The sequence below is a fragment of the Mustela nivalis genome (assembly GCF_964662115.1).
Source record: "Mustela nivalis genome assembly, chromosome: 10".
NCBI classification, from domain to species: Eukaryota; Metazoa; Chordata; class Mammalia; order Carnivora; family Mustelidae; genus Mustela; species Mustela nivalis.
In genome coordinates, this window is record NC_139029.1 from 89,293,887 (window position 1) to 89,320,593 (window position 26,707).

General features: G+C 38.0%; 1 protein-coding gene across 5 annotated transcripts in view; it reads right to left on the reverse strand.

Annotated features, from left to right (window-relative positions):
- Positions 1-26,707, reverse strand: part of VAV3 (vav guanine nucleotide exchange factor 3) — a 357,610-nt gene that overhangs the window by 89,094 nt on the left and 241,809 nt on the right. For 4 of the 5 annotated variants that reach the window (XM_082688262.1, XM_082688260.1, XM_082688261.1 and 1 more), the window contains 2 exons: positions 25,628-25,653; positions 20,280-20,325 (listed from right to left, as the gene is read on the reverse strand). In XM_082688262.1, the coding sequence (XP_082544388.1) occupies positions 20,280-20,325; positions 25,628-25,653 (72 nt within the window). Of the gene's footprint in view, positions 1-20,279; positions 20,326-25,627; positions 25,808-26,707 lie in introns of those variants that run through there. The other variant, XM_082688263.1, reaches the window with a different exon arrangement.

Here is a 26,707-nt window from a genome sequence, read left to right on the forward strand (position 1 = left end):
TTCTCAAAAGCCTAGGCTCTTGGAGAATACTAATGTGCACTGAGGCAAGGCAGTGTCTAAAATTTAGAAAGGGGTGTGTGGGCCTCCAGGACTGCGCTGGCCACCCGTGTAGCTGGTAAAACCGGCAGTGCCTGGACATACACCAGGACTTCAAGACACAGCACCCTGGATGGCCAGGGCTCTTATCTTCTCACTTTCCTATGCTTCTGCAGTAAGATCATTCACTAACACACTCCTATGTAGGCAGTCCCCCGGGTTTTCCCTGGAGCTCTCTTAGAAGCAGGTAGCTAAGGTCTTTGTTTTCTTGCCTGGGGGAACACTGCAGGGAAGAGAGCTCAAACTGTTAGAAATCACCAATTCTCCTTGCCTTCTCTAATACCTGAATTCGTGAAGAGAAGATCCCGGGTAAGTCCCAGAGGGGAGGGGGAAGAAGGGTCAACCTCTGACAAGACCAGCTAGTGAAGGGTCCAGTGACTTCTGAGATAGTCCAGCTACAGCTGGCTTCTTAGCCTAAAAATTGTGCACTAACTGCCTAGCACACTGACAGCTCTCTTTTGGTATTAAAACTACCTGTATGTACAATCCACTTCCACCATCATCTCAAGAGAACCAAAAATATTTTACTTTAAAAAAAAAAAAAAAAAAAAACCACTGACACAGATCACTTACCATGTGCCAGGCCCTGTTCTAAGAGCTTAATGTATATGAATTCATTTAAGCCTCATGATGATTCCATGAAATGAGTCTTATTATGATCCTCATTTTAAAGAAGATGACATGAAAGCACAGAAGGGTTAAGTGACCTGAGCAAGGTCACAGAGCTGGCAAACAGCGGAATCTGGACTGAATTCCAGGTGGCCTGGCTCTGGAATTCATGCACATGATATTTCGCAAAAGCATTATAAGTGAGACATGTGGAAGCTAGCAGCTTGTACTGCTGCCTCTGCTCTAATGGGACAAGATGCTTAAAAGCAGAACAAACAAGAGCACAGCATTGCCACCGGCCTCAGGAATCTGGAGGCTGGGGCCGGTCTCTGCAGGTTGCAGCTCGCCCTGCACACCTGCCCGACCCAGGATCCTGAAGATGGTGGTGATGACAATAGCCATCATTTACTAAGTGCAGAGAGAGGGCCAGGCATTTGCAGGGCTAATGCTCTATGAATATATCGTCTCAGTCCTTCTCTAGCTATCCTGGAAGGCAGATACCAGTATTACCTCTCTTCAACAGAAGGCAGGAGGAGGCAAAAGGAGGTGAACAGCTTCCCTAGGGTGCATCTCTAAGTGGCAGAGCTAAGCCGTGAGTCAAGACAACACCAACAACAAAGCCCAACTTTTAACCACTTATATTGTCTGGCCTCCCACACACAGTGCTTAAGATCATGTCTGTTACAGGATAACAATGGCGGAAAATAAAATCCAACAAGGTCTCCACGTCTCCCTGGAAAATGAGATGCAATTTTTACCTAAAATAGTGCAAGCAGATTTATTTTAAGGAACAGGACTGTAATGGAGGATTGAGACCCTTGATGGATGATAGTTTATGTTAGGGTTATATCCATACGGACATGATCAACAAGATGAAATAACATAATCAACTTGTATAAATTATTCAAAATGCCATAATCATGCTCCAACCCTGTTTTCTACACAAATCCTAATAAAGATATTATGGGGAAAGTATTTATAAAGAATAAACAGAAGCAACATTTATTACATTTGTTTGGGGTCATTTCCTGATATTTTGCTATGATTTTATTACCTAATTATATTAAAATCACAGCAAAGACATACTAATGAAAGATCTAGAATGCCTTAGGAAATGAGCTTCCTTTCTTGCCTGGAACTCTAGTGACCCAATGTTGGCAGGAACCTGAGGGGCCATCTCTGCCCTCTCTGTCCCTCTTTGCCCAACTGAGGCCCTTCAGAGAACGCCTGATGGGCTGTTCAATCACTTCAGGTGGTCCTCTCTCACCTGGGATGCAGACATTCTACTCATGCCTTAGCAAACTCCCCCGCCTCCCCTGCCTCCCCAGAGCCCCTGACATCAACGTCACATTCCTCCCTCCTCCTAAGATTAGCAATTAAGAATGCTTATTCTTCTTTACTCTGACCAGGATTACTTCCCTGAAGCCTACCTCAGTTCACTTTCTCCCTCCCGTGAGCATCTGGCATGATCCATGGCTGAGAACATCCTAGCTACAACATGTATCTCTTGATAAAATATACTGGTTTAGTGAATACACTGCCCACCCCACCCCAAGCAAGATTCCTAAACGAGTTAAAAACATCTAATGCTTTTACTGGTTATGGAAACCTATATACAAATTTTTTATTGTTTTTATACAAAATATATAAAATTGTTATGTGAACTCCAACAGCTTAACCTCTCCGGGTAGCTTCCTTATCTGCAAAACAAGCATCCTATCTACTCCACACATTTTGTTGTGAGAATTAAACTGAAGTATATAAAAGTATGAGCATGGAACACTCCAACATTTGTCCCCTGGTCACTTTGCCAACATGCTGATGAAGCTATAAATCACATCTAAGAATTTAAAGTTGTGGTGTACAGTGAAATGTGTAGCATGAGAGATGAGCAAACCATCACCTTTTCTCTCATTGCAGTGAGAGAAGGAAAAACTAACAGCAACCTCCTGGGGTCTATGTGCAGATTGTTAAGGAGGAAAGTGACAATTCTAGAAAAGACGTGTTGTCAAAGGAGTGTGAATAGTTCAGTGGGAATTTCTAAGGCTTACTATTAACTTTGGTTTGTATTTTTAAGTGAATCCTACGCTGGGACTGGGACCCAATCCATGGGCTTTAGACAGCAGTGTCTTATTACAGAAGCATCCTGTAACAATTAGCTCCCAAGCTATTTTGCAGGACACGTTTCTTTGAATTCTCCTCAACTCTTTTGCAATAAGGGTGTGAGGCTCAAGATCTCTGATGCAGTCCTGTTGACTATGCAGGGAAAAGCCCCAAGTGAAAAACTCAAGAGCTGATAAGGTCAAGAACAACACAGGGGAAAAGAGACAGATGAGTTAGGCCAGTGTTCTTTAAAACTGAAGACAGAAAATAATTCTTGCCTGCACTTTAATTCTACTTCACCTTACAAAGACCTCATGCTGTTCTACCAAACCTTGCTCCATGTCCATATGATCTCCTCTTTATCCTGTACTGTTTTCTGGGGGACAAAAAAAGGTGTGCACCGTTGTTGATGGGCCCTACCTAGCCTGTCTCCTGTGATCTTCCAAAGCCTCAAGGCTGCATCTTCAGCAAATGACTGTAGAGATTTTTGTTCTTTTGGATTTTAATGATGCTTTTAACCAGGGTGATAGAAATGAACAAGAAAGGGCATGTCTTCTAACAAGAACAAGGAGGAAATCAACACTTTTCCAAGGCACCTGAAAATTTCACCATGGACCCATTCTAATGCTAGATACTTGGTAGCCAATAGAAAGTAAACAAAGCAGAACAAAGCTGAGAGAAGCCACTTACACACATCATCACATTACTTTTTTTTTTTCCCTGATCTTTTGAATTTATGCCTCTGTTTTCTCACATGCGGCTTAAGGATGCCTTTTTTTTTTTTTTTAATTGACAATGCTTTCATCTATTGGCTTAAGTGCCATAATACTCATTAATTTTTCTTCTTTGTAAATGGCTTTTCAAAATTAGGAAACAAAAAAGAGATGTAAAGACACAGTTACAAAGAAAGAGCAATAAAATTCCCAGTGAATTGTTGTTCTGCTTTGTTTACACTCTGTTGGCTACCAAGTACCCAGGATGAGAATCAGTCTGCTGTGAAATTTTCAGGCACCTTAGATAAGTGTTGATTTCTTTTTGTCCTTGTTAGAAGACATGCCCTTTCTTTTCTTTTGTTTTTCTTTTAAAGACTTTATTTATTTATTTATTTGTTTGTTTGTTTGTTTATTTATTTATTTCTCAGAGAGAGAGAGAGCACAAGCAGGGGGAACAGCAGGCAAAGCAGGCAGAGGGAGAAGCAGGCTCCCTGCTGAGTGAGGAGCTTGATGGGGGACTCAATCCTAGGACCCTAGGATCATAACCTGAGCTGAAGGCAGACACTTAACCAACTGAGCCACTCAGGCATCTCGAAGACATGTTCTTTCTTGTCCATTTCTACGGTCCCAGTTAAAAGTATCATTAAAAACCGGAAGAAAAACAAAAATTTATAAATTTTTAAAAAACTATGTAGAGGATGTCATAACTGTAGAGCTGACCCTAAAATTCTATCACAACTACTAATCGAGTACATAATTCTAACATTGAGAAGGTAAGATATATGGCAGAATAATAAAGATTTCATTATTCATTAAGTGCCACATATCAGTGTGGCACTTATTTTTAATTTTTATTTTATTACATGGGTTTGTAGCTCATGACTAGGTTTAGTTTTCTACCTTGAGCAGTTACTATCTCATTTGTGCCAACTGGCAATCCTGTGACGCAGGTAAGGTGACTATTTTTGTTTTACAGATGAGAAAACTGAAGCTATTAACTTGCCCAAAGGTTTACACAGAGCCTGGACTAAAAGTCATGTTTTCAAACTTCAAACCCATACTGCTTCCTACCAGTGATAGTAAGAATTTCTGTCACTGCCCTTTATTGCCCAATTACCCAGTGCTGATCCCTGTGTCTCCAAAGTTTTGCCTGTTAGGACCACGTAAGCAGGAAGGTAACAAAACCAGCAATCTGCATACGGATTTCCGCGATTCGGGGTCCAAACTCAGTCAATACCCTTTATTGCTATGTACCAAGCAAGTGCATTCTCAGAGCATGTTAAATTTATATAACATCATCACAAATTAAATAACAGCCGGATTAAAACCTTTTCAAAAAAAGATAAAAAATAGGAAGATGGGGTTCTTTTTTTGCCTTTCAGAAATGTTATTGAAAAAAAATTGGCAAGAGACACGAAGTATGTTTGTTCTTGTGCTTCGATGATGATTAATGAACTCCTTTTTGGAGAGGGAAGATCTGTACTTGGCATTAATATTATAAACTTTTCTCATCCCAGTAGCTTCTCTTTAGGTGGGAAAAGTGGTTACATAAGGCAGTGATTAATGAGATGCCACAAATGTTGATTTAGTTCCAGATAGGGATTTTTTTTCTCTTTCTCAAATCTAAATGCTTCACCAAAATTAATTTTAAGTCACACTACAAATATGAGTAAAGTGCCGATTCAAGTTGAAAATATCTCATATGCTCAACCTGAGTCCATATGCTTTTTTCCAATTTCTTCCTGTTTTGCTAGAAAAAAACATCCTTGAACAGTCTGAGATTCCAAGAAGGTGTTACCATTTCATATTTTCAAAACCATTGGCCAGATTCTGTTCTTGGATACTACTTGAATTTAAATGGAAGATTCTTAACTTTTAAAAAAATGGCATCGCCAAAGCATAGCATTACATTTTTTTAAATGGCAAGTTTCTTCCTCTAGGAGTTAGAAGCTATAATATTAGCAATATAATGGGGGGTGCTGATGGAGAAATACATGAATACTTTTTATCTTCATCCATGTAATCTGTCAATGTGCCCCAAACAAACTGAAAGAATTCTCTGTCCTAAGAAGGAAGGTTCTGTTCTGACTTGAAGGCATCATATGATTCCCTTGATAGTAGTAGGTATTATGGAGGGCAGTATTGCATGGAGCACTGGGTGTGGTGCATTAACAATGAATCTTGGAATACTGAAAATAAAATGAAATGACAAAAAAAATTACAAAAAAAAATAAAGTAAGATAGTAGGAAACTACAAGCAAAATTGCTGTTATCTGGACATCCATCTAGAAGCATGTCCCCTGACTAGATCGTCAAGAGCAATACGCCAGGTAGGAAATCAAAGTCGTTATTCTATCTGCTTACAACTGGATTCCCCAAGAAAGACTACTTACTAAACACAATGTTTTCATAGCAACGTGTGAAACTTTCTAAAATTAGAGCTCTAAAATGTAAAACCGCCACATTGTTTTGAAAATGAGGAATATCTGTAGCATTTTTCAAATAAAGTTGAAGTGGAAATTTTCTTACTTTAATGAAAAATTATTAAAACCAAAAATCTTATAAAATAAGAAACCTAGTCTCAGGCCCAGAAGCAGCAGTGTAAGTAAACATGACAAGAGATCTATAAAATTAAGAAGGATGTATATTTACAGAAGGAAAGAGAGCAATGGGAGGTGGGAGATACTCTGAACTTAAACAAAACACAAAACATTTTTTTTCTCCTGCTCCTAGAAAGTCTGGGGAGACGGACTCTTAGTTTGTCATAGTTTAGAAACAAAAAAGCTTGATTATCTCAATATTACATTCTTGTATTTGTTACACATACTATTCCCTGGCTATCTATACATAGCATATATTGTGACATATTTTGCACAAGATAATTTATTATTTGAGGAAAGTAGCTATATAATAAAGCACAGAATGAAAAGTAAATGCAATATGGTTGTTAGGCAACATGCACAAAAGGTAAATTTAAATTTTGTAAATAGTACTACACTATATAGTGCTCGCTTCGGCAGCATATATACTAAAATTGGAAGTACTGCACTATATAGTATATAGTACTACACTATAGCTCCTCAAAATATTTTGATGTTCATTTTGGAACTGCTCATGGAACTTTATTTTTTTAAAGACTTTATTTATTTATTATCAGAGAGAGAATGAGAGAGAGGGAGAGAGAGAGCGCAAGCACAGGGAGCAGCAGGCAGAGGTAGAGGGAGAAGTAGACTCACCTCTGAGTAAGAAGCCCAATGCAGGACTTGATCCCAGGGATCTGGGATCATGACCTGAGCTGAAGGCAAATACTTAATCAACTGAGCCACACAGGTGTCCCAGAACTGCTCACAGAACTTTAATTACTTATGTAAGTTAAATGACATGGGCTAAATGCTACATAAATTAAACAGTAAGACTAGAAGTATTTAACAGAATTCAGAAGGAAAGAACTTTCTGAGCACAAAAGCAGGAAAAAAGAAAAAATTACATAAATATCAATCATTTTGACCACATGCAAATGTAAAAGTTTCTATAGAAACAAGCCAGAAAAAAATTTTTGATAAATATAAGGTTGATATCATTAACATAGATATAGTCTTACAAATAATTTACAAAAGCACTAAATCCTAAATAGAAAAATGGATAAGGTATAAACAGATAATTCACAGAAGAACAATACAAATAGCCAATAAACATTAAAAAGGATCTATATTGCTAGTAATGAAGTTCATATTATGATATGAACTACTATATATAAATGGTAATATCCTATTCCTTTCTCATCAAATGATTTAAAGTAAAAAGAAGTGTCATTAAGCATAGGGTGAGACACAGTCTCATGCCAGAAATGGTGGGTATATAATTCAATATAAAATTTCTAAAAGGCAATTTAGCACAACATATATATCCTGAGTGTAGGAATTCATGAATTTTAACCCAGAAATTCCACTTTTCTGACTCCATTCTTAAATAATAATACTAGTCAGCCAAATGGACAAATATATTCACACATAGATGCTCTTCAAATAGTATTTATAATAATGAAAATTAGAAAGACTCTCGTCCAACAAGAAATAATTCTAAAAGAACCCAATATTTTTTTAAGACTATTTAATGATTCAATAAACCCTTCACAGTTCAGCTAGGATGATCTTTTAAACCAGTCTCAGAAGACATATCCTCTAGTTGAAAGGCTCACTCTGCCCTTCAGAATACAGTCACATTTTTGATGTGGAAATAAAGACCTTGCCTTGGTTGTGCTCATTGTATACAGCTCTCCCTCTCAAACCCTAGCCATTCTGTACTTTTTCCAACCCAAGGCCTTTGCTGGAGCTCTTCCTTCTTCCTGCAACCTTCCTGTCTCTATTCATATTCTGTCAATCCTCTACTCACATCCTTTCGGTTTAGACATCATTTCCCGATGTCGACATATTCAAAATATGTGCTCCCTTTAAGCATAGCCCCTGTATTACCCTGATCTCAAATCTTACCTTTGGCTTCATGACACTGTTTGCTGCGTTAGGGAAAACACCTCTTGTTCATCCTTGTAAATTAACATTATGCCTGCATACTTATCAAATGGTTGAATGAACATGTGAATAAACAAATATGCTCATGAGACAAAGTTAAGTGATAAGAGCAGAATACTAAATTGGAAATACAGATCTTTTATAAACATATGGCTACACACAAAGAAAAGAAAGTACTAGGAAAAATGTGTAAAAAAACAACAACAAAGGCTATCATCTGAGTGAGGGAATTATGGGCAATTTGTCCAGGAAATTTTTTTATACTTCCTTATAGCTTCTGAAATTTTGAGAATTCTTCAAAATGCAAAACTAATTTATCGAAGATCAATATTTTTAAAAAGTCTGTGCTGTCTCACTTTTAAATTCAGAAAAAACAAACATATAAAAACCATGAAATACCATACATGATATGAAAAATACCTTGGAAACAAATGTCTCTTGTATTTCTGTCACCAGCTACAATTATCCAAAAGACAATACTCCAAAATAATGTGGAGGCAGTTTTCCAGAAATGCACAATATTAAAAAAGTCTACATTTCTTTAAATAATTAACTCCTTAAAATGGCTTTTTTTAAAAAAAAAAGTCAACTGTGCTCAAGTTGAATATTGAGACTGCCAGAAATTATTCTTTCCATTTCAAAACTGTGAAGCAGAGTGAGTTCCACCAGCATGTCTCTGTGCCAGTGTCTACAGTTGTTTGTTTCAGAACCTCTAATTAGCTGCCTTATCTCTTGCTAGAGATTCTTCTGGTGCTAAGTTTTAATCATCCAAATTAATTGAAATACTGTAGCAATTTCAGATTAACATTTTCAAAATTAACAATGCATAAAATAAAATCACCCATAAATCTGCTTTGTAACAGCAGTCACTAATGAACTCTGCAAAACAGACCCGATCATACTGCTAATTTTGCACTGTACTATACAGCTGAACTCCAGGAAATAAGCTCTTCTCTGTGCAAAAGTTGGCATAAGTAGGGGACACAGAAAATCTCTGTAAGAGTGAGGTCTCTGGAGCCAAACACTGCAATTAAGTCCTGGTACTAGCCAGGTGCTTTGTGACCTTGGGTAAATTACTTAAACTTCTCAGAGCTGAGGTTGCCTCCCCTGAAAAACAGCAGTATCTCAAAGGTTGTGGCAGACAGACTCTAAGATGGAACCCAATGATCCCTACTAAACCCCAATAACACCTCCTGGTATCCATACACCTGGTTAATCCACACCCCCGAACACAGGCAGGACCTGTGACTCCTTGCTAGGAGACTCTATTGCCTTGTTGGCTTGCATACTCTGATGAAGCAAACAGCCATGATGGGGCGGCCCATGCAGCTAAGGGCTGAGGACAGCCTCTGGCCAAAAGCTAAACCTAGGAATTGAGAACCTAATTCAATAGCCAAAAAGAATCCTGCCAATAAGTACATAAGCAGGCTGAAGAGTGGATCTTCCCAGCTGACCCTTCAGATGAGACATGGTCCTGTCTAACATCCTGAGTGAGATCTTATAAGAAGCCCTGAAGCAGAGGACCCAGCTAACTCATGCTCAGATTTCTGACCTACAGAAACCCTGAGGTAATAAATATGTGCTGTTTAAGCTGCTTACATTTATGGAAGCTTGTTAGATAGCAATGGAAATGATTACAGGATTGTGTAAGTATTAGTAAGAACCATCACCACTGCTATCACTTACAGAGATGTGCTACATCACATTAATGAATGCTTTATCTATTACCTAATATAATCTTCACAATGACAGTAGGAGGTCTGCTATTGGTTCCACTTTAGAGAGGATAAGACACTCTAACTTGCCCAAGATTGTACAACTAATAAGTACAGACACAGGACACAAGCCACTGCAAGGCTCTTGGTCTAACACGGCACAGGGCTACCTCCAATGACTAAAAACATTGATGGGAGTGGAAATATCTAAAACCGACAGAAGAAGGAAGATTCTTCCCTCCCTTTCTTTCCTCATCATTCCTTTATTGCCACAGAGGCAGGCTGTGGCTAACCTGATGCCTCAAGGCCTACACTCTGACTCTCCACCCCTCGCACGCTGATCCTTCCAATGAAGATCTGGTACCTTCCTTCCCATGTGCCTCCATGAAACATGCCGTGCTAGGTCCCATTTCTGCAGTTCTCCTAATCTGATGGATGAATAGTATGTTAATCTGTGAGTAGATAATGGTGGAACAAAGGATTACCGCCTTCTAGAAACATAACGCCTACATCCAAAGGAATATATATCAAACGTGTATTTTGGGTACAGTGACATGCTTACAAAATGCTGTTGGGAAGCAAGAAAGCTTGTCTTGGTCTGCAACTTAAAGCTGACAGCAGGGATAAGACTATGTGGGGTGGACCATGTCCCATTTCAGGTACGTTCCTCCAGATTCACCTCTTCCCATATAAGAAAACAATCAGAAGAGTATCCAAGTGGGAAGAAGACAAAGTAAAAGTAGAAAGCCCAGCCATCGTATGCCCAAGAGGAAAATGTCTGAAACTCACTGTGTGCAGTAATAGACATACTGACATGTACCGACACACCTGACATACTGCAGCTTCATTTCAGACTGCCACAACACAGCAAATATCCCAATAGATGGATCTTGTTGGTGGTGGAGGGTCTTTCCTCCATGTAGATGGCTGCTCACTGATCAGGGTGGTGGCTACTAAAGGGTGGAGTGGCTGTGGGATTTTTTCCTACTAAGACAACAATGAAGTTTGCCACATCAATAGACTCTTCCTTCCACAAGCAATTTCTCTGTAGCAAGTGATGCTGTTTGATAACATTTTACCTACAGCAAAACTTCTTTCAAAACTGGAATCAGTCTTCTCAAACCCTTTTACGCTTTATCAACTAACTTCAGGTGATATTCTAAATTCTTTGTTATCCTTTCAACAATCTTCTCAGTAATCTTCACCAGGAGTAGATTCCATCTCAAGAAACTACTTTCTTTAAGAAACAACTCCTCATCTATTCATGTCCTATCATGAGATTGTGGCAAATCAGTCCCATCTTCAGGCTCTGCTGCTAATTCTAGCTCTCTTGCTCTTTCCAGCATATCTGCAGCTACTTCCTCCACTGAAGTCTGGAACTCCTCAAAGTCAGCCATGAGGGCTGGACTCAACTTCTTCCAAACACCTAATATTGATATTTTGACTTATTCCCATGAATCATGAGTATTCGTAGTAGCATCTAGAATGGAGATTCTTCCCAGGTTATCAATTTACTCTGCCGAGGTCCTTCAGAAGAATCATCACTATCTAAGTACTTCTTAAATAGTAAGGCTTAAAAGTCAGAATGACTCCCTGATATATGAGCTACAGAATGGACATTGTGTTAGCAGCCATGAAAACAACATTAATCTTGGTATACATCTCCATCAGAGATCCTGGATGACCAGGTGCATAGTCAATGAGTGGTAATATTATGAAAGGAATACTTCCTTGCTGAGCAGTAGGTCTCAACAGTGGGCTTAAAATATTCAGTAAACCATGCTGTAAAACAGATATGCTGTCATCCAGGCTTTGCTGTTCTCCAGATAGAGCACAGACAGAGTAGTTTTAATCTAACTCTCAAGGGCACTAGGATTTTTGGAATGGCAAATGAGCAATGGTTTCCTTTTAAAGTTACCAAGTGCTTTTGCTAACACACAAGTCAGCCTGTCCTTTGATGCTCTGAAGCCAGGGATTGACTTTTCCTCTCTGGCTATGAAAGTCCTGGATGGCATCTTCTTCCAATAGAAGACTATTTTATCTACATTGAAAACCCGTTGTTTATTGTATCCACCTTCATTAACTGTCTTAGCTAGGTCTTCTGGATAATTTGCTACAGCTTCTACACCAGCATTTGCTACTTCAACTTGCACTTTGAGGTTATGGAAAGGACTTCTTTCCTTAAAACTCATGAACATCTGCTGGCTTCCAACTTTACTTCCACAGCTTATTCACCTCTCCTGAGTTTCACGGAATTGAAGAGTTAGGGCTGTGCTCTGGATTAGGGAACATGGGGCCTGGTTTGATCTTCTCTGTAGATCACTAAAACTTTCTCCATATCATCAATAAGGCTGTTTCACTATTTTATCATTCAGGGGTTCACTGGAGTAGCACTTTTAACTTCCTTCAAGCACTTTTTGGTTGCATTCACCAATTTAACTACCGCAAGTAGCCTCCATTTTGGCCTCTCTGGCCTCTTGACACGTCTTTGACAGGTCTTTCTCTCTAAGCTTAATCAGTTCTAGCCTTTGTTCCTTTCACTTAGAGGCCATCACAAAAGTATTAAAATTGGCCCGATTTCAATACTGCTGTGTCTCAGGGGTAAGGGAGGCCCAAGGAGAGGGAGAGCAACAGGGAAACAACTAGTCAGTGGACCAGATAAGAAACAGACACATTTATCAATTAGGTTTGCTATCTTATAGGAGCATGGTTTGTGACACCCCAAAACAACTGATAGTGACATCAGAGATCACTGATCACAGATCACCACCACAAATAAAATAATAATGAAAATTTTTTAAATGTTGCAAGAGTTATGGGTCCCAGCGACACGAAGTGAGCAAATGCTATTGGAAAAGTGGAACCGACAGGCTTGCTCAGCCCAGGGTTGCCACAAACCTTCAACACAGTATCTGGGAAGAGCAACAGAGCAAAGGCTAATGAAACGAGGAATGCCCATACACAAAGCCCTGCATAGACAAAGCTTTTCCCCTCCCCATTCTCTGCAAACATAGCCCTTCTTTCTTTCTTTTCTTTTTTAAGATTTCATGTATTTATTTGACAGAGAGAGAGCACACAAGCAGGAGGAGTGGCAGGCAAAGGGAGAGGGAGAAGCAAACTCCATGCTGAGCAAGGAGCCGGATGCGGGACTCCACTCCAGGACCCTGGGATCATGACCTGAGCTGAAAGCAGGCACTTAACCAACTGAGCCACCCAGGCGCCCCATTAGTCCTTCTTTCTTATGGAAAACAGATTTCATAGGGAAATCACCCCCCCCCCCTTTTAACTTGTTTTTCTAGTTTGAAATGGGTTTATGTCATTTGACAAACAAAAGCATACTGGGTGCTAATGAATTGAGCAGACCCAAACCTAGTAAGAGACTGGCAACTTTAAACACCTACAGGTCAGTGTAAATTTACTTTCATGTGCCTGTCAGATATTTTATCTCCTTGTCCTGTGTCCTTTAGTGCACATGAATTCTTCCACATTTCCCACATAGTCAACTACACACTACGAATTTTAATGGTTCATCATACCACACAGTATTACTGTTGGACATGTTTATTTTTGTTTGTCTTATCTCTCCAACAAAATTCCAAGTTTCTCAAAATGGGTACGCTTCCATACAGTTCTAATATCTATGTAGAAAAGAATGAATCTCAAAAAAGTTATCTATAGAAAACAAGCAGCTAACATAAGCTCTTCTTTTCATTCAAATTAAAATTTTAAAAAATCGACATGGGATTTGAATGTACTGAAAGATATAATTGCCAACATGAGTCATTTTGATAGAAATTCCACAAACTGACCTCCAGTATTCTAATTAACTTGTGAATCATTCTCCTTATTTATATATAGAACTACTATATACTATTTGAAGCCACTAGTTCTGACTCCACTGGTTCCTTTCATTTGCCTTACTTCAGAATAAAGCTCCAGAGCAAGGTTACGTGGTTGCCAGAGGACACTGACCCACAAGAAATTCCTAAAGTTTGTTTGTGTACTTGGCTTTATAGAGCATATTCTTTTTCTTCTGAAATGTGATATTTGACTACCAGGACCATAGATATAAAAAGGAAGCCCAGGCCATACTTGACTTTCCAAGTAAGGACTCCTTTATTCAGTGATAAATGTTAAAAGCAGCTCCCCAGGTTCGAGACCTCCTCCTTAGAATATTTTTCTAAATATCGAATACATTGCTTTCTAAAGACATGATTACTATCATAACAGAAATAATCAGTTAGCAGTGCACAAATGACCCAGAGGCAGGTTCTATATATAATATTGCTAATGTTTTATTTCAATAATCACATAACTGATGCTGTGTCTCCCACCAAAAACATCCCTGTGTTGGTCTTCCAATATTTGCTTCACCCTGGTCCCTATGCCAGAGGTACCCAAGCAGGTGGAAAACACTGGCTTAGCAAGGGGTGGAAAAACCTGCTAGATGACAGCAACAGTGACCCTTTATGAGCCTGGCATGAGACTCGAAAAGAAAAAATAAGTCCTCCCCAAACCAGAGAAGGATGTGAGCATGGGACTAGGATGGACATTTCAGAAATCTGTCATCAAGGTAAAAGGAATGAAAAAGGTAGTAGTCCAGAAAATACCTACCAGGGGATCGATCGCCTTAGTGCAAAAGTAGTCTTACCGCCTATAATTTAATAGACGCTTGAGAACAAATCAACTATTTTAAAAACCAGAGCAGGCTCCCAGCACTCATTCACAGCTTGAATTTCTCATTTCTGTGCCATGAATCTTAAACACTGGGTTCTATTGTTCTAATTTTTTCAAGTTCATTCTTTCAGTGTGAAATATATTTTTTACCCATTTACCATTATGCTCCCAATATTTAGATTAGTATTTATATTTGATGAGAAATTAGTTTTAAGGGTGACAGAAAAGACAGAAGTAGGTCTGACTGATTAATATGGAAATATCATAATCTATGGATACTTTGTTACTTATTTATTATAGACAAAAGCTCATTTACTAAAGCCTTCAAGAATATACATTCGTCTCCCCCATAAAAAAGGAAAAACATGTATTTTTAGATCAGTGATTTTTAAAATCCTGGGCTGCTATTTTTCTCATCAATGTTTTGTATTTAGAAACTAAAAATACAAAATTTCTCTACTGAGCAAATTGACATTATGTTTAGAAGCAAAGCTAAAAGAAATCAACAACCCTGTTCAGATTTGGAATGAGTTCAACAATTGTTTGAAATTAAAACATTAAGGAAAACTGTATTAAATTGTGATTCAATAAGCCAGCATAGCAAAATTGCTATTTACATAAATAAAAACATACATAGACAACCCAAACTAAAAGCAGTATGAGCCCACATGTACTCCTTCCTCTCTTCCAATTACATTTGCTTTTTTGCACATACTACATAATTAGATTTTTTTGGTATGTTTACCAGACTATTCACTGTGTTTTTTATGACACTATAGTGAGTCGGCATATAAAAGAGTAATGTAATATTAAAATATTTTCATATGTACACCCACATACATGCATTTATGCAATTAAGACTTTGTGCCTGTATCTATTCTTTCTTTAGGCAGAATATAAATTCCTTATGAAAAGGAGCTATGTTTTATAATTAATGATATTGCTGGTGCTTATTGTGGTATACAAAGCTGGTAATGAAAAAGTTCTTTCCTGAATTCCTTTCTTCATACAAGAACAAATAGGAATGGCATTACATATCAATCCTACCCACCTGAAAGCGAAAGTGACCATCTTTGAAGGTGTCTCTGCTAAGAAACTGTAGGACATCTCCTCAGTGAATAAGAAAAGACAATGTTTCCAAGCCACAGGTTTCCCTTTGTAACCAAAAGTTACAATAAGCATATGAAAAGCAAGAGCTCTCAGAAAGAACTCTTTTATCATTTAACCATTATCTGTTCATTTACTATTCAAGGTTATCATGAATCACATGGGTAACTTAAGATCAGAAAGAAAATGAGATACCTAAATATTTGCCATCTATTCTACCTAATCTTTAGGCAGCACCACACAGAACAAGGGCCTGACTTTTTAAAAAGCTGGTGACTATGGACTGAAATACAAGATGCTATGAATTGCACAAATTTAAGACAAAAACATGGGCTTGATCAAAAGAACACATGGGAAAAAAAAAAAAAAAAAGAACACATGGCCTGGTATACAGATTTGCCACATGCAAACTAAAATAAATCTTGTGTATTTTATACGTAGAAGGAAATTTGTAAAGCTCAGTATTAAAATGTAATTGGCAACTCTGACCTTGAGGGTCACTGTAGGTGATAAATATTATACCAGTGCTCAGATTCTGAGATTTATGATCTCATGTTCTTGAAAAAGGCCTAGCACCTCCGTGTTCCTGAAATAATTGATCTGTCTCTTACAAGTGTTTTTTTCCTGAAACCAACATCTGTCTTAGGAAGAAAAGTACAAACTGATGAAAATACCCTGCTATATTTAAGATATCCAAAGAGCTACCAGAATTTGCATCTAACACATTAGTATATTTATAAAAGTAGCTGAGATCATAAATTGATAAATAGCACACCATAGAAGACAAGAAAAAATAAACTGCAAAGCCCTTTGTAAATATTTTCTATAAAGATTAACCACAATTATTAATTAAGAGTGAATGGCTTTTGTTTTTGTTTTAAATGGGTTCCACACCCAGTATGGAGCTTGAACTCATGACCCGGAGACCAAGACCTGAGCTGAGATCAAGAGCCCGATGCCTAACTGACTGAGCCTCCCATGTGCCCCAAGAGTGAGTGTTTGGAAATGTGCTAACAAGACATGGTGCAAACCTATAGCTTACGTTTTTCTTCGTTTGAACAGAACCCCACGATATGTTTTCAACTTGGGAGGTTTTCCTTTCTTTTGTTTCTTTAATGCAATCACAAACACTACTCTAGCTTTGATGAGGGAACAAATGGCTGGCTGAGGACAAAGCAAAAGGCTGACACCTTGCAAACTCACCCCCACCCACCCCACTCCTAGATGGGACATAAGTGACATTCTTTTCTTTCTTTCTTTTAAGATTTTATTTATTATTTATTTGACAGACAGAAATCACAAACAGGCAGAGAGGCAGGCAGAGAGAGAGGAAGGGAAGCGGGCTTGCTGCTGAGCGGAGAGCCCAATGCGGGGCTTGAATATCCCAACTATCTTAATGTTAATACCCTGCTAGAGGCAAAAGGACCTTGGCAATGGCAAGGCCTCCTCTTTAGCATATGAAAGTTCTATTGAAACCTCCCTTTTCCTTACCTTCCCCTAACCCCATGGTAAACAACCTGCCATCCCTCAACACCCTCCATCTCTGCAGCAGCTCTTCCTGCCCATGGGTCCTGTCCCCCTGCTTTAATAAACCACCATTTTGCACCAAAGATGTCTCAAGAATTCTTGGTCACCGGCTCCAAACCTCACCCCCACTGAACCTCACCTATATTCTACAACTTCATCAGCTTCGCCAAAAACCTCTCAGCCAGCACTGTTGATTGCTTCTCTTCTTACACAGAAGATACACAAAATATTTTGGAAATCCACCAGAGAAGCAGGGAATAACTGCAAATCTGAAAACAACTGTAATTATGAAACTTCTAGCTTCAATGGAAAATGAACATAAAATTCTGGGTCTGTCTACAAAGAAATATCTGGCAGATATTATTGATTCTTCTACACGCGACTAAAGGTTCCCCATTAAGCTCCATGCTCTATCATAAAGTAATAATTACAACAACGCCCCCCTTCGCATTTACTGCACACCTGGTGCTGTTGTGCTTTATACCTATTAACTCGTGCAACGCTCACGATGACTTTATAAGGTAGGTACCACGATTAGTGTCCTTTAATGAGGAAACTACCGCAGAGAGATGGAAAGAAATTGCCATAGGTCGACAGCAACTGAGAACTTGCGCTGGGTCCCCAGAGCCACGCTTCTTTCTTACCACTGAACTATTTGGCACTCCATGACTACGTCATTCCACTTTGTCAGGAAGAATTTAAAAAGCAAGAGAGCCAACAGTTGGTTGGACGACTGCCTTCGGCTCAGGTCATGATCCTGGAGTCCCGGGATCGAGTCCCGCATCGGGCTCCCAGCTCCATGGGGAGTCTGCTTCTCCCTCTGACCTTCTCCTCACTCATGCTCTCTCTCACTGTCTCTCTCTCAAATAAATAAATAAAATCTTTAAAAAAAAAAAAAAAAAGCAAGAGAGCCAATGTGCACAGAAGAAGAATACGGCTATTCATTAATTCATTTAACAAGTACTTATTAGGCACCTACTACCCATAAAACTATGTATTAAGTTCCTTTCCAAAAAAACATTTACAGTTAACTGGGTTGGTTTGGTTTTTTTTTTTTCCCTACAGACTGCCCTAAGTAACTGACTGCTGGAAAGCAGTCAGTGTATTAGCACTTGGAGATGTCAACTAAATTAGCCAGAGAAGATTAACGGAAGCACTAAGAGCAAATAATATCCCTTGGAAGCAGTTTGTCCTTGCTGAGGAAGCTTTGGTTTGGCTGATTCCTTATTTAAACCTCTTGGAATGAATGTAAAAACTGTGAAAGTGTGCTAAATGATAGTTCTATCAGGACCAACTTAGTGCAGGGCAGTGATCAAACAAGGGTTAACTTTGAACAAAAAAAGTTTTGCCAGTTACAACTGAAAGGAGCAAAGATGCAAAAGACAACCAACTCTAAACACATAATTCAAGCCTAACATCAAAAGACACTGACAGGGAGAAACAGGTGTTACCATGTTAACACCTACAAGAGGCAAGATCATCAACTATTTGTTCTTGCTTTTTGGTTGTTTTTTCCTTAAAATGTGGAGAAATGAGAAAATGCTCATATATAATTACCAAACCTAAGGAAAACTATATGATATACAATATATGTGAATGTGTAGGGCTGTGTGTGTGTGTTTATGTATACACATTTTTCTCTTATAAACATAACATATAGGACCCATTCTTTTATATTTGTAAGCTTATTCTTCATGAAGTTCTAAAATCTTTGGACAAATTAGGAATACCAGAACGGTGGAACCTAGGCACAGCCATCAACTTGAGGATAAACTCTCATATTATTGGTCAAAACCTTGTTATACTTAGAATTTATGAATTCACTATATCTCTCTTTAAATAATCTAAGGGCTCCTAAAAATTCTGGCTATAAAGTGAACTGTTAATTGTCAAATGTGTTCCTAATGACACACTATAGAAATTCAGCTCCTTGGAAGAAAATGGATTAAATGAAAATGCCCATAGAAGAAAGAGAAAATATTTTTAAAATAACATTTGTAAAGGTTAGATCATTTTCCAAAATAAAAATAATATAACTCACACAAAATAAGAAAAAAAAATATGCAGACAGACATACGGTCCTACTAAATAGAACAGAAGAAGGCACTTCTAAGTATTACTGCAGAATCCTCTGCAAAGGGTATTGTGTTGGGAAAGTTTGAACTATTAAAATAAACCAAAACCCCTATTTCTTTAATGGCCTCAATTTTGTTCTGTAGTTAGAAGATTTAGACTGATTTCAGGACATAAGTGAGGCAATTTCTAGCCAGAGGCAACAAAGCTCCTATAAATCTTTTCAAACAGCTCATAAACTGGCATGGCTACCATGGGTGTGGTTTCAGTCAAGAGCTATAATGCTTTGAAAGCTAAGCTTTACAACTAGGTGAACACTGTTTATGATGGGAAAACAAAACACGTAATCCAGATTATTTTCCAGCAAGGTTACTTCATGTCCCACCTGATGTATTAATCAAGTTCATATATTTAGAATCCTTTAGCTATGAATACCCTTTACCCACAATAATATGACCATATACATAACAAATCTTTGGTAATTAAACTGTGGAAGGCATTGTTTAATGGATGAAAAAATAATTAAAACAATGACAGAACAAACCTCACGATGTTAAATAGAAAACAACTGAACCCTCTCTGTAGACAAATAATTGGTCCCCGAGGAAGACTCTTATTCACAAAGTCCTTAAATTCATTCTTCTTATAAAATGGTACAGATAAAGGGTAAAGAAAAGTATTTTCCCAAATGCAGAGGGTACCAAGATTGTCTAGTTTATGAGCTCTGTCCACCCCCTTAAAAAACCTAATTTTTATTTTTTAAAATTTTTTTTTGGAAAAGTTAACTTTTAAGTGCTGTCTCGGTTGATTTTCTTTTTATATCTGAGAGGGAGAAGGTGGAGGGCACTAGCTATGCTAGCATTAACCCAGCAGCCTGAGGCTGTTCAGTAAGAAAATAACCAGCTCAGTCAATTGTTCAGGTACTGGTGTTACTCATCCTGTGAACCTGGCCCAGAGAGCACAGTCAGGTAAATGATTTACACGTTAGACTGGCGCCTTCTGGTCACACAGTACATACCAAACTGCCAAGAACAAAGGCAAACAATCTGTCTGATTTCTACAGCAATTCCCATAACTTTCATAACCGCTTAACTGAAGTCATGATTATAGATATGCAACCAGAAACACACCTGGATCCACCTGTCTGGGGCTTCTTCGGAGTCCATTGGTCCGTTTCTGTGCAGAAAAGTAAAACAAAGCAAAACAAGATTCCACATTATTACATTGTATTAGTACATAGTACTTTGGAAGGCCAATTAATGTTGCAGTTCTTCCATTTAAAAGTATGACTAAATTTGATCAAAACATGTGGTTCTACAGTTTTTATAATTTAACCTTTTTGCTTCTCTAATAAGTCCTCCACTTGAACATCTGTATTTGATGTTGTTGATATTACGCTGAAATAAAAGAAACATCTTTTCATTTGCCATCTCTGGATATGATGACTGAAAAAAAATTTTTTTTGAAAGTTGTAATGATGACAGGAACTATGAGAACGGAGCCCAAGTAGCTATTCTTGGTTGGAAAAATGCTCCCAGCAAAGACATGTAAACTCTAAAACTCTAACTCAGCTATTTCTGAGGCCTGAGAGGTGAGAGACTGGAAAACTTCAAAACACAGAACTGAATCTCTGACTTTAACACACACTCAACCGAGAATGGTGTTTTAATTATGGTCACTTGTATCTCCGTACTTGAAGAAACAAAACGGGCATGCAGCTTGTGAACCATGAAAGTGGATTCCTATCACAGAAAAGAAAGCCATAAGAAAAATTATGCATTACATAAATTATAAATAAGATGTAAAACAAAAGAAATTTTCAATATTTGAAAATGCATGGCTATGTATTCGATTTCACATGGAATTAAATTCATTTCCACCTAATAACTCTAGTAATCTCACTCATTAATAAGGACTTGATTATCACTTCTTAATATTTAACTGGATGAAATGCTGAGTCTATGACTATCATATAATTTAGATTTTCACAAAAGCAATTTTCTCCCTCTGTGTGTTGGGGTTTGCGCCTGTGTGTGGAGGAGACTTGGTTTCATTCAGAGTACATGGGGCTTTGTTAAGCACACATTAGCCATGGATTTTTCCTACGATTCTCCCTGCTGTTTTCATTCACAAGTTAAATGGGTGAAATAGGGACTTACAGCCTTCTTAATGGCCTTGAAGCCCATCAGGCAGATGTTCAGGATTCTCAAGGTGAAAGCAAACTGGAGAACTTTTTTAAAAGTTTGTTTTTAACCCAACTACTTTCAAAACGGATTTGTAAAAACTGAGCATGACCATTAGAATCAGCACTGAATCTGTGTTGAGCAAGATGGATAGCCATAATGGAAAAACTAATACAAAGAAAGCCGTTATAAGTGAGGAGAAAATGTCACTCTGGGCTTCTTGGTAGCCAAGGCACAAAGAGGGGATGCATGAGAGTCAAAGATCCATAGCTGATAATCTGGAATAAAGCCGCTTTCAGAGAAAATCTCTTTTCTATCTGAAATGGTAGAACATTCTTTAGAGCCCTCTCTATAAAGGACAAGGAACACAACAGACAATATTTTCAACAGAAAAATATATAATGATGATATCGGATTGTTATTTACTTCCTACATATCCCTTCACCTTCTTAATGTACAGTAGAAGCTGTCTTTCTATGCTCTTATACCTTCTACTATCAAAATGCTCAGAGGCAAGAAAGGAATTCAACCTTTGTGGGTTCTATTCCTGGAATCCCTGAATTAGTAGCATTTAAAAATTCTGGATTTAAGGCATGCCTGGTGGATCATGGTTAAGCAGCTACCTTTGGCTGAGGTCATGATCCCAGGGTCCTGAGATCAAGTCCCACATCAGGCTCCTGGCTCAGCAGGGAGTCTGCTTCTCTCTCTACTTGCAGCTCCCCCTACTTGTGTTCTCTCTCTCTCTCTCTCTGACAAATAAATAAAATTTTTAAAAATAAACAAAAATTATAGCCTTAAAATGTGAAAAAGAGCCCTTAAGTTGAAGACCAATGCTCTACCACCCTGAAGTTAGGATTAAATAGAGAATAATTTGCAACAACACAGATGGACCTAGAGAGTATAATACTAACTGAGAAAAAGAGAAAGACAAATACCTTATGATTTCACTTATATGTGGAATTAAAAAAAACAAAAATGAAAAAAGAGAAAACAAGCAAAAAACGGACTCTTAACTACGGAGAACAAAGTGGTAGCTTCCAGAGGGGAGGAGGGTGAGGTGAGTGAAATAGGTGATGGAGACTAAACAATACACGTGTCACTGTATTGTACACCTGAAACTAGTATCATACTATCTGAAAAAATAGAGAACATTGTATAATTATTAGGAATATGGATTCTAGACTCAGACTGCCAGAGTTCAAATTCAGACCTTGTCACTTGGCACCTGCTATTTGATTCTGAACAAGTTAGTTCATATCTCTGTGTCTCAGTTTTCTCGCCTATAAAATGGGGATAATAATAGCACCACTTCGTAGCATTTGTGGCGAGAATTAAATGAATCATGTGAAATCACTGGAACAGTTCCTGCCATGCAGGAAGGATTCCTAAGTGACAGCTTATCATCATCATCATCATCATCATTATTAACTTCATGGCATTTTGACTGTTTAAATACATATAAATTACAAGTGATTTTTCTAAGTTGTTGTCCTACTGCTTACGTTTTAGATTTTTCCTCCTAAAAAATCAGTGACCCTGAAAACAAACTTCTCTACAGGAAGAGTAGGCAGTGGAATTAAGACTTGCTGTATTGAAAAAAAAAAAAAAATGTTTTCAGTTACTTAGACCAAATGCCTCTGGAGATTTAGTTTACTTCAAAAACACCAAAAAATTCATCTTAATATTTTAAGAAATTCAGATATGTTTAGCAGAGCATATTAAAACAATTTTAAAATGCCAATTTCCATTGTCATTCTGTCATTTTCCGTCTAACACAGTCCCTTCCCCCACCCACATTCTCAAAAGCCTGGGAAAAGCCCCATGAGATCAGGAGAATTGATCTTCAGAACCTTCTCAATATTCTTTGATCAACCTAGAAGGGGCAGGGGAGGGGAAAACCAACCAACCTAATTTTACAAGCATGTGAGTTATTTCTTGCTTCATTACCTATCTTTCTCTAAAAGAACTACTTTCATCACCCAAGAATCTCTTCTTGCCTTTTGGGAGAAATTAAATTCTCCGTTGATTTTACCAACAAAATAAGCAAAAGTTAATTTGCTATGGAGCTGGCTTTCGTTCCTCTATCTGTTTTAAAGGTAGAAAAACCTTTAAGGAATGGATTTAGAGTACATATGTGTTAAATGGATACATATGAAAATCTTACTTCCTACAGCTAGAGACAGCTTCACTAGAGACAGGTCCACTCCAGAGTGGGACATGGGATGAACATCCCAGGTGTTGTCATGAAGGCCTACAGATGTTGTGGCTACTGAAAACTGACCTATTTCCCTTGAGAATGAAGTGTAAAATTAAAAATAGAAAAGTCACAATCATAGCTATCGAAAGGGGAACAGAATAGGACTACAACCTGGTATATGGAGAGAAAGAAGGTCTTCATGAGAGTGGGAGAAATGCAGCTCACAGAGCACATTGTTTATTTCTGGGAAGACTCCCGAGCATCATAAAGCATCTGCCTCAGAGAGGTAAAGGGCTTTCCACACAGTCTTGGTGGGGAGGTTTAAGGCGACAGATGCTTCTTAATGTTCTTTTGTTACACTTCTCCTTAAACCAAGCTAAGATTTCCAAATAGGTTGGCCAGTAACTATAATTACACATCCAAAATAAAGATTATTAGCAGAATCACACATTAAAGAAAAAATTGCACTTATTGTATTCAAAAGTTAAGCAAGTCACTAAACCACTGATGCTGCAGTTAAAAAAAAAAAAAGTCAATGTGAAAATTAATTCACTTCATAATAGGCTTCCATGTAATTTTTTAAGAGGATAAAATGCCTGGAGAGAATTATTTAGTATCACATGAAAATTATTAACCACTTCTTATTAGCACACTTTCTATAAATATACTCACTTCACCTCACTTAAATAAAATCAAGTGAAATCATCCTGTTTGGGGAAAAAAAATGTTTTGTTTTGTAAAGTGGCAAAGTTCAGAGCTCTAAGAGGAATTCGATTCCCATAATGGAAGAATAGCATGAGGATAAGAGAAAGGAAGCTGCCCTATAAGACTTTCACAGGCAGCGTCCTTACAGTCCTCATGAAAAACTTCACCGGTCAACTAAACACTGAAAGAAATTTCACATTAATTTATTTTAGCCCTAGAAGAACTTATATGAACTATTCCTTGATCCAGATTCTAGACTTTAAAATATAGTTAATTGAGACACGGAAGGGGTGCATATGAGCCCCCTCACATCACCCTCACTATGTGCAAATTACACACTTATGCAAAAGAGAAGTAGAAACAATTACTCCTTATTTGATGTCTTACAGTACTTTTCATTATTTTTACCAATGGCATAAATGCCAGCCTATTAAAAAATATTACACCCCTCTTAATGATATATAATTATCTGTTAAAATAAATTTGTCTAGAATTTTTCTGTCATTCTTCTACTCTGAAATTCTCAAGTTACTATACTTTTGGTTTCTACAAGTAATCATATGCATTTTATATTTTAATTTTCTCTGTGATAAGGTCACGGAGAAATTTAGAGGTCAGATAAGAAATATGCTACTTTTGGTTAAAGGCCAAGGCAATGGTCTAGAACCTGTTATATTTTTCACTCTTTCATATTTTTTAAAAAATAGCATATCCTGAGAGGTGAGAAGGATCACACAGTTCTAAGCCATTAGACCTGAGACTGTGTTAAACCAAAAGAAAATGTTATCAGATCTTGCTTTGATCAATAAGACATGATACAAATCATGTTTGTGCTCAAAACAGAAAACTACTAGAAATATGAATCCATATCCTTAGATGAACAATGTTAGAACTTTTCAGGACTAGCAAATGTTGGGCAGCAATGCAATGTTTCATGACAGGGACAGGTCTACCAATTCCCTGGGATGAGGGCTACCTTCCTTCTATATGAGCAAGATCAAAGATTTTCATTCCAATGAATACAGATAAACTGCAGGGGTTTGTGGAATTCTGCAGGAAACTAGAGAAAAGTATCCCCATAGCGGTACCACACACAGTTACAACATTTGAAATTTACCTGAGTAAGTACTAAGATGCTGAAAGGCTCCATTTCACACATATTCTTAAATATTCACATGTTTCCTCTACCTAAGATCTTCAGGCAGGGACTGACTGAAAATTCCTCTGATTTAACCTGTGCATTTCATTTACAAGCACTTGGTTGCTCACTCTAGTTCTGTTTCTATCCATTTTAAGAAGCACATTTCACATTCTAAAAGCTCAAGCCTGCTTAAGTTAGCCAACAACCTGAAATGCAAAAGTTATATAATAAAAATTGAAGAGTTAATCTTACCTCTGGTGGTTTGAGCGTCCCTGGTTCTGAAACAAATGTAAAAATTGGCATTGTCAGTGTAAGGTTATTTTGTTTGGTTAGCAACCTTAGGTTGTTCTCTGCAGCTTGGTAAAACACTGCTGCTTTGTTTCCCTAACTGATACTTGTAATATATTTCCAGGGTCCCTCAGGCTGGGCTAGTAATTGTTTTGCAACCCAGGTTCTCTTGCCTTATTGGCTTGTCAGGAAAGTGACTCATAGTTCTAAATGACTTCTAGGTTATGCTTAACTTTTTCAATTGTTGATTAGGCAATGTCAATCCAACCACATAAAGCTCCTTAAAACAGAGGCTTGCACTGAATTTACATGCATGAAAGAAGGCTAGGTGGGAACCTGTCTTTCAACACACCTAGTTTTAAGAATCCAGACACTCGAAGTTACAAAGGTATTTCACCAACCATAACAGTTGCAAATTTAACACTGCACAATATTGCACATGAATTTTTTTCTCATTAAGTGGCTATAACTCTTATTTTTTATTTGGGGGGAAATACAGTTTGCTTCAAAGAGAGAAATAAAGAACTGACAGAATTTGATTCCAATGATAATTTTCCTTTCAGCCTTAGTTTCCCTAACTGTAAATAGAAACAACAATCTCTTCATTACATTTAGTTCTTAAAAATGATAAGTAGTTATAAAGGGCCCTGAGATCTGCAGGTGACTATAGCGGCAGAAAGGTAAAGGGTCACTGAGAGGAAAGGCGCCCACTGTGCCTGGACACCTGGGGGCTGATGCTTCCCTTCCCCATTCCCAGGAGCACCTATTCACGTCATCGCTTTGCCAGGCTGTGATCGTTTTGAGCCTACGCCTATCGTCTTTCCATCCAAAATGACCCTCTAAAGAAGGATCTAAGAACAGAAGAAATTGAGGGAAATATCAGGAAAGAACGGGCAGGCTGAAACAAGAGCTGTGTAAGCTGTTCCCATAAGACGATCCAAGAAGCCCCACAAGCAGAGTTCAAGGGGAAAATTCCGACCAGAACACAGGACGAGCTGCCGCAGACTGCTTTACACAGGAAGCTGCCTGGGGCATGGAACAGAA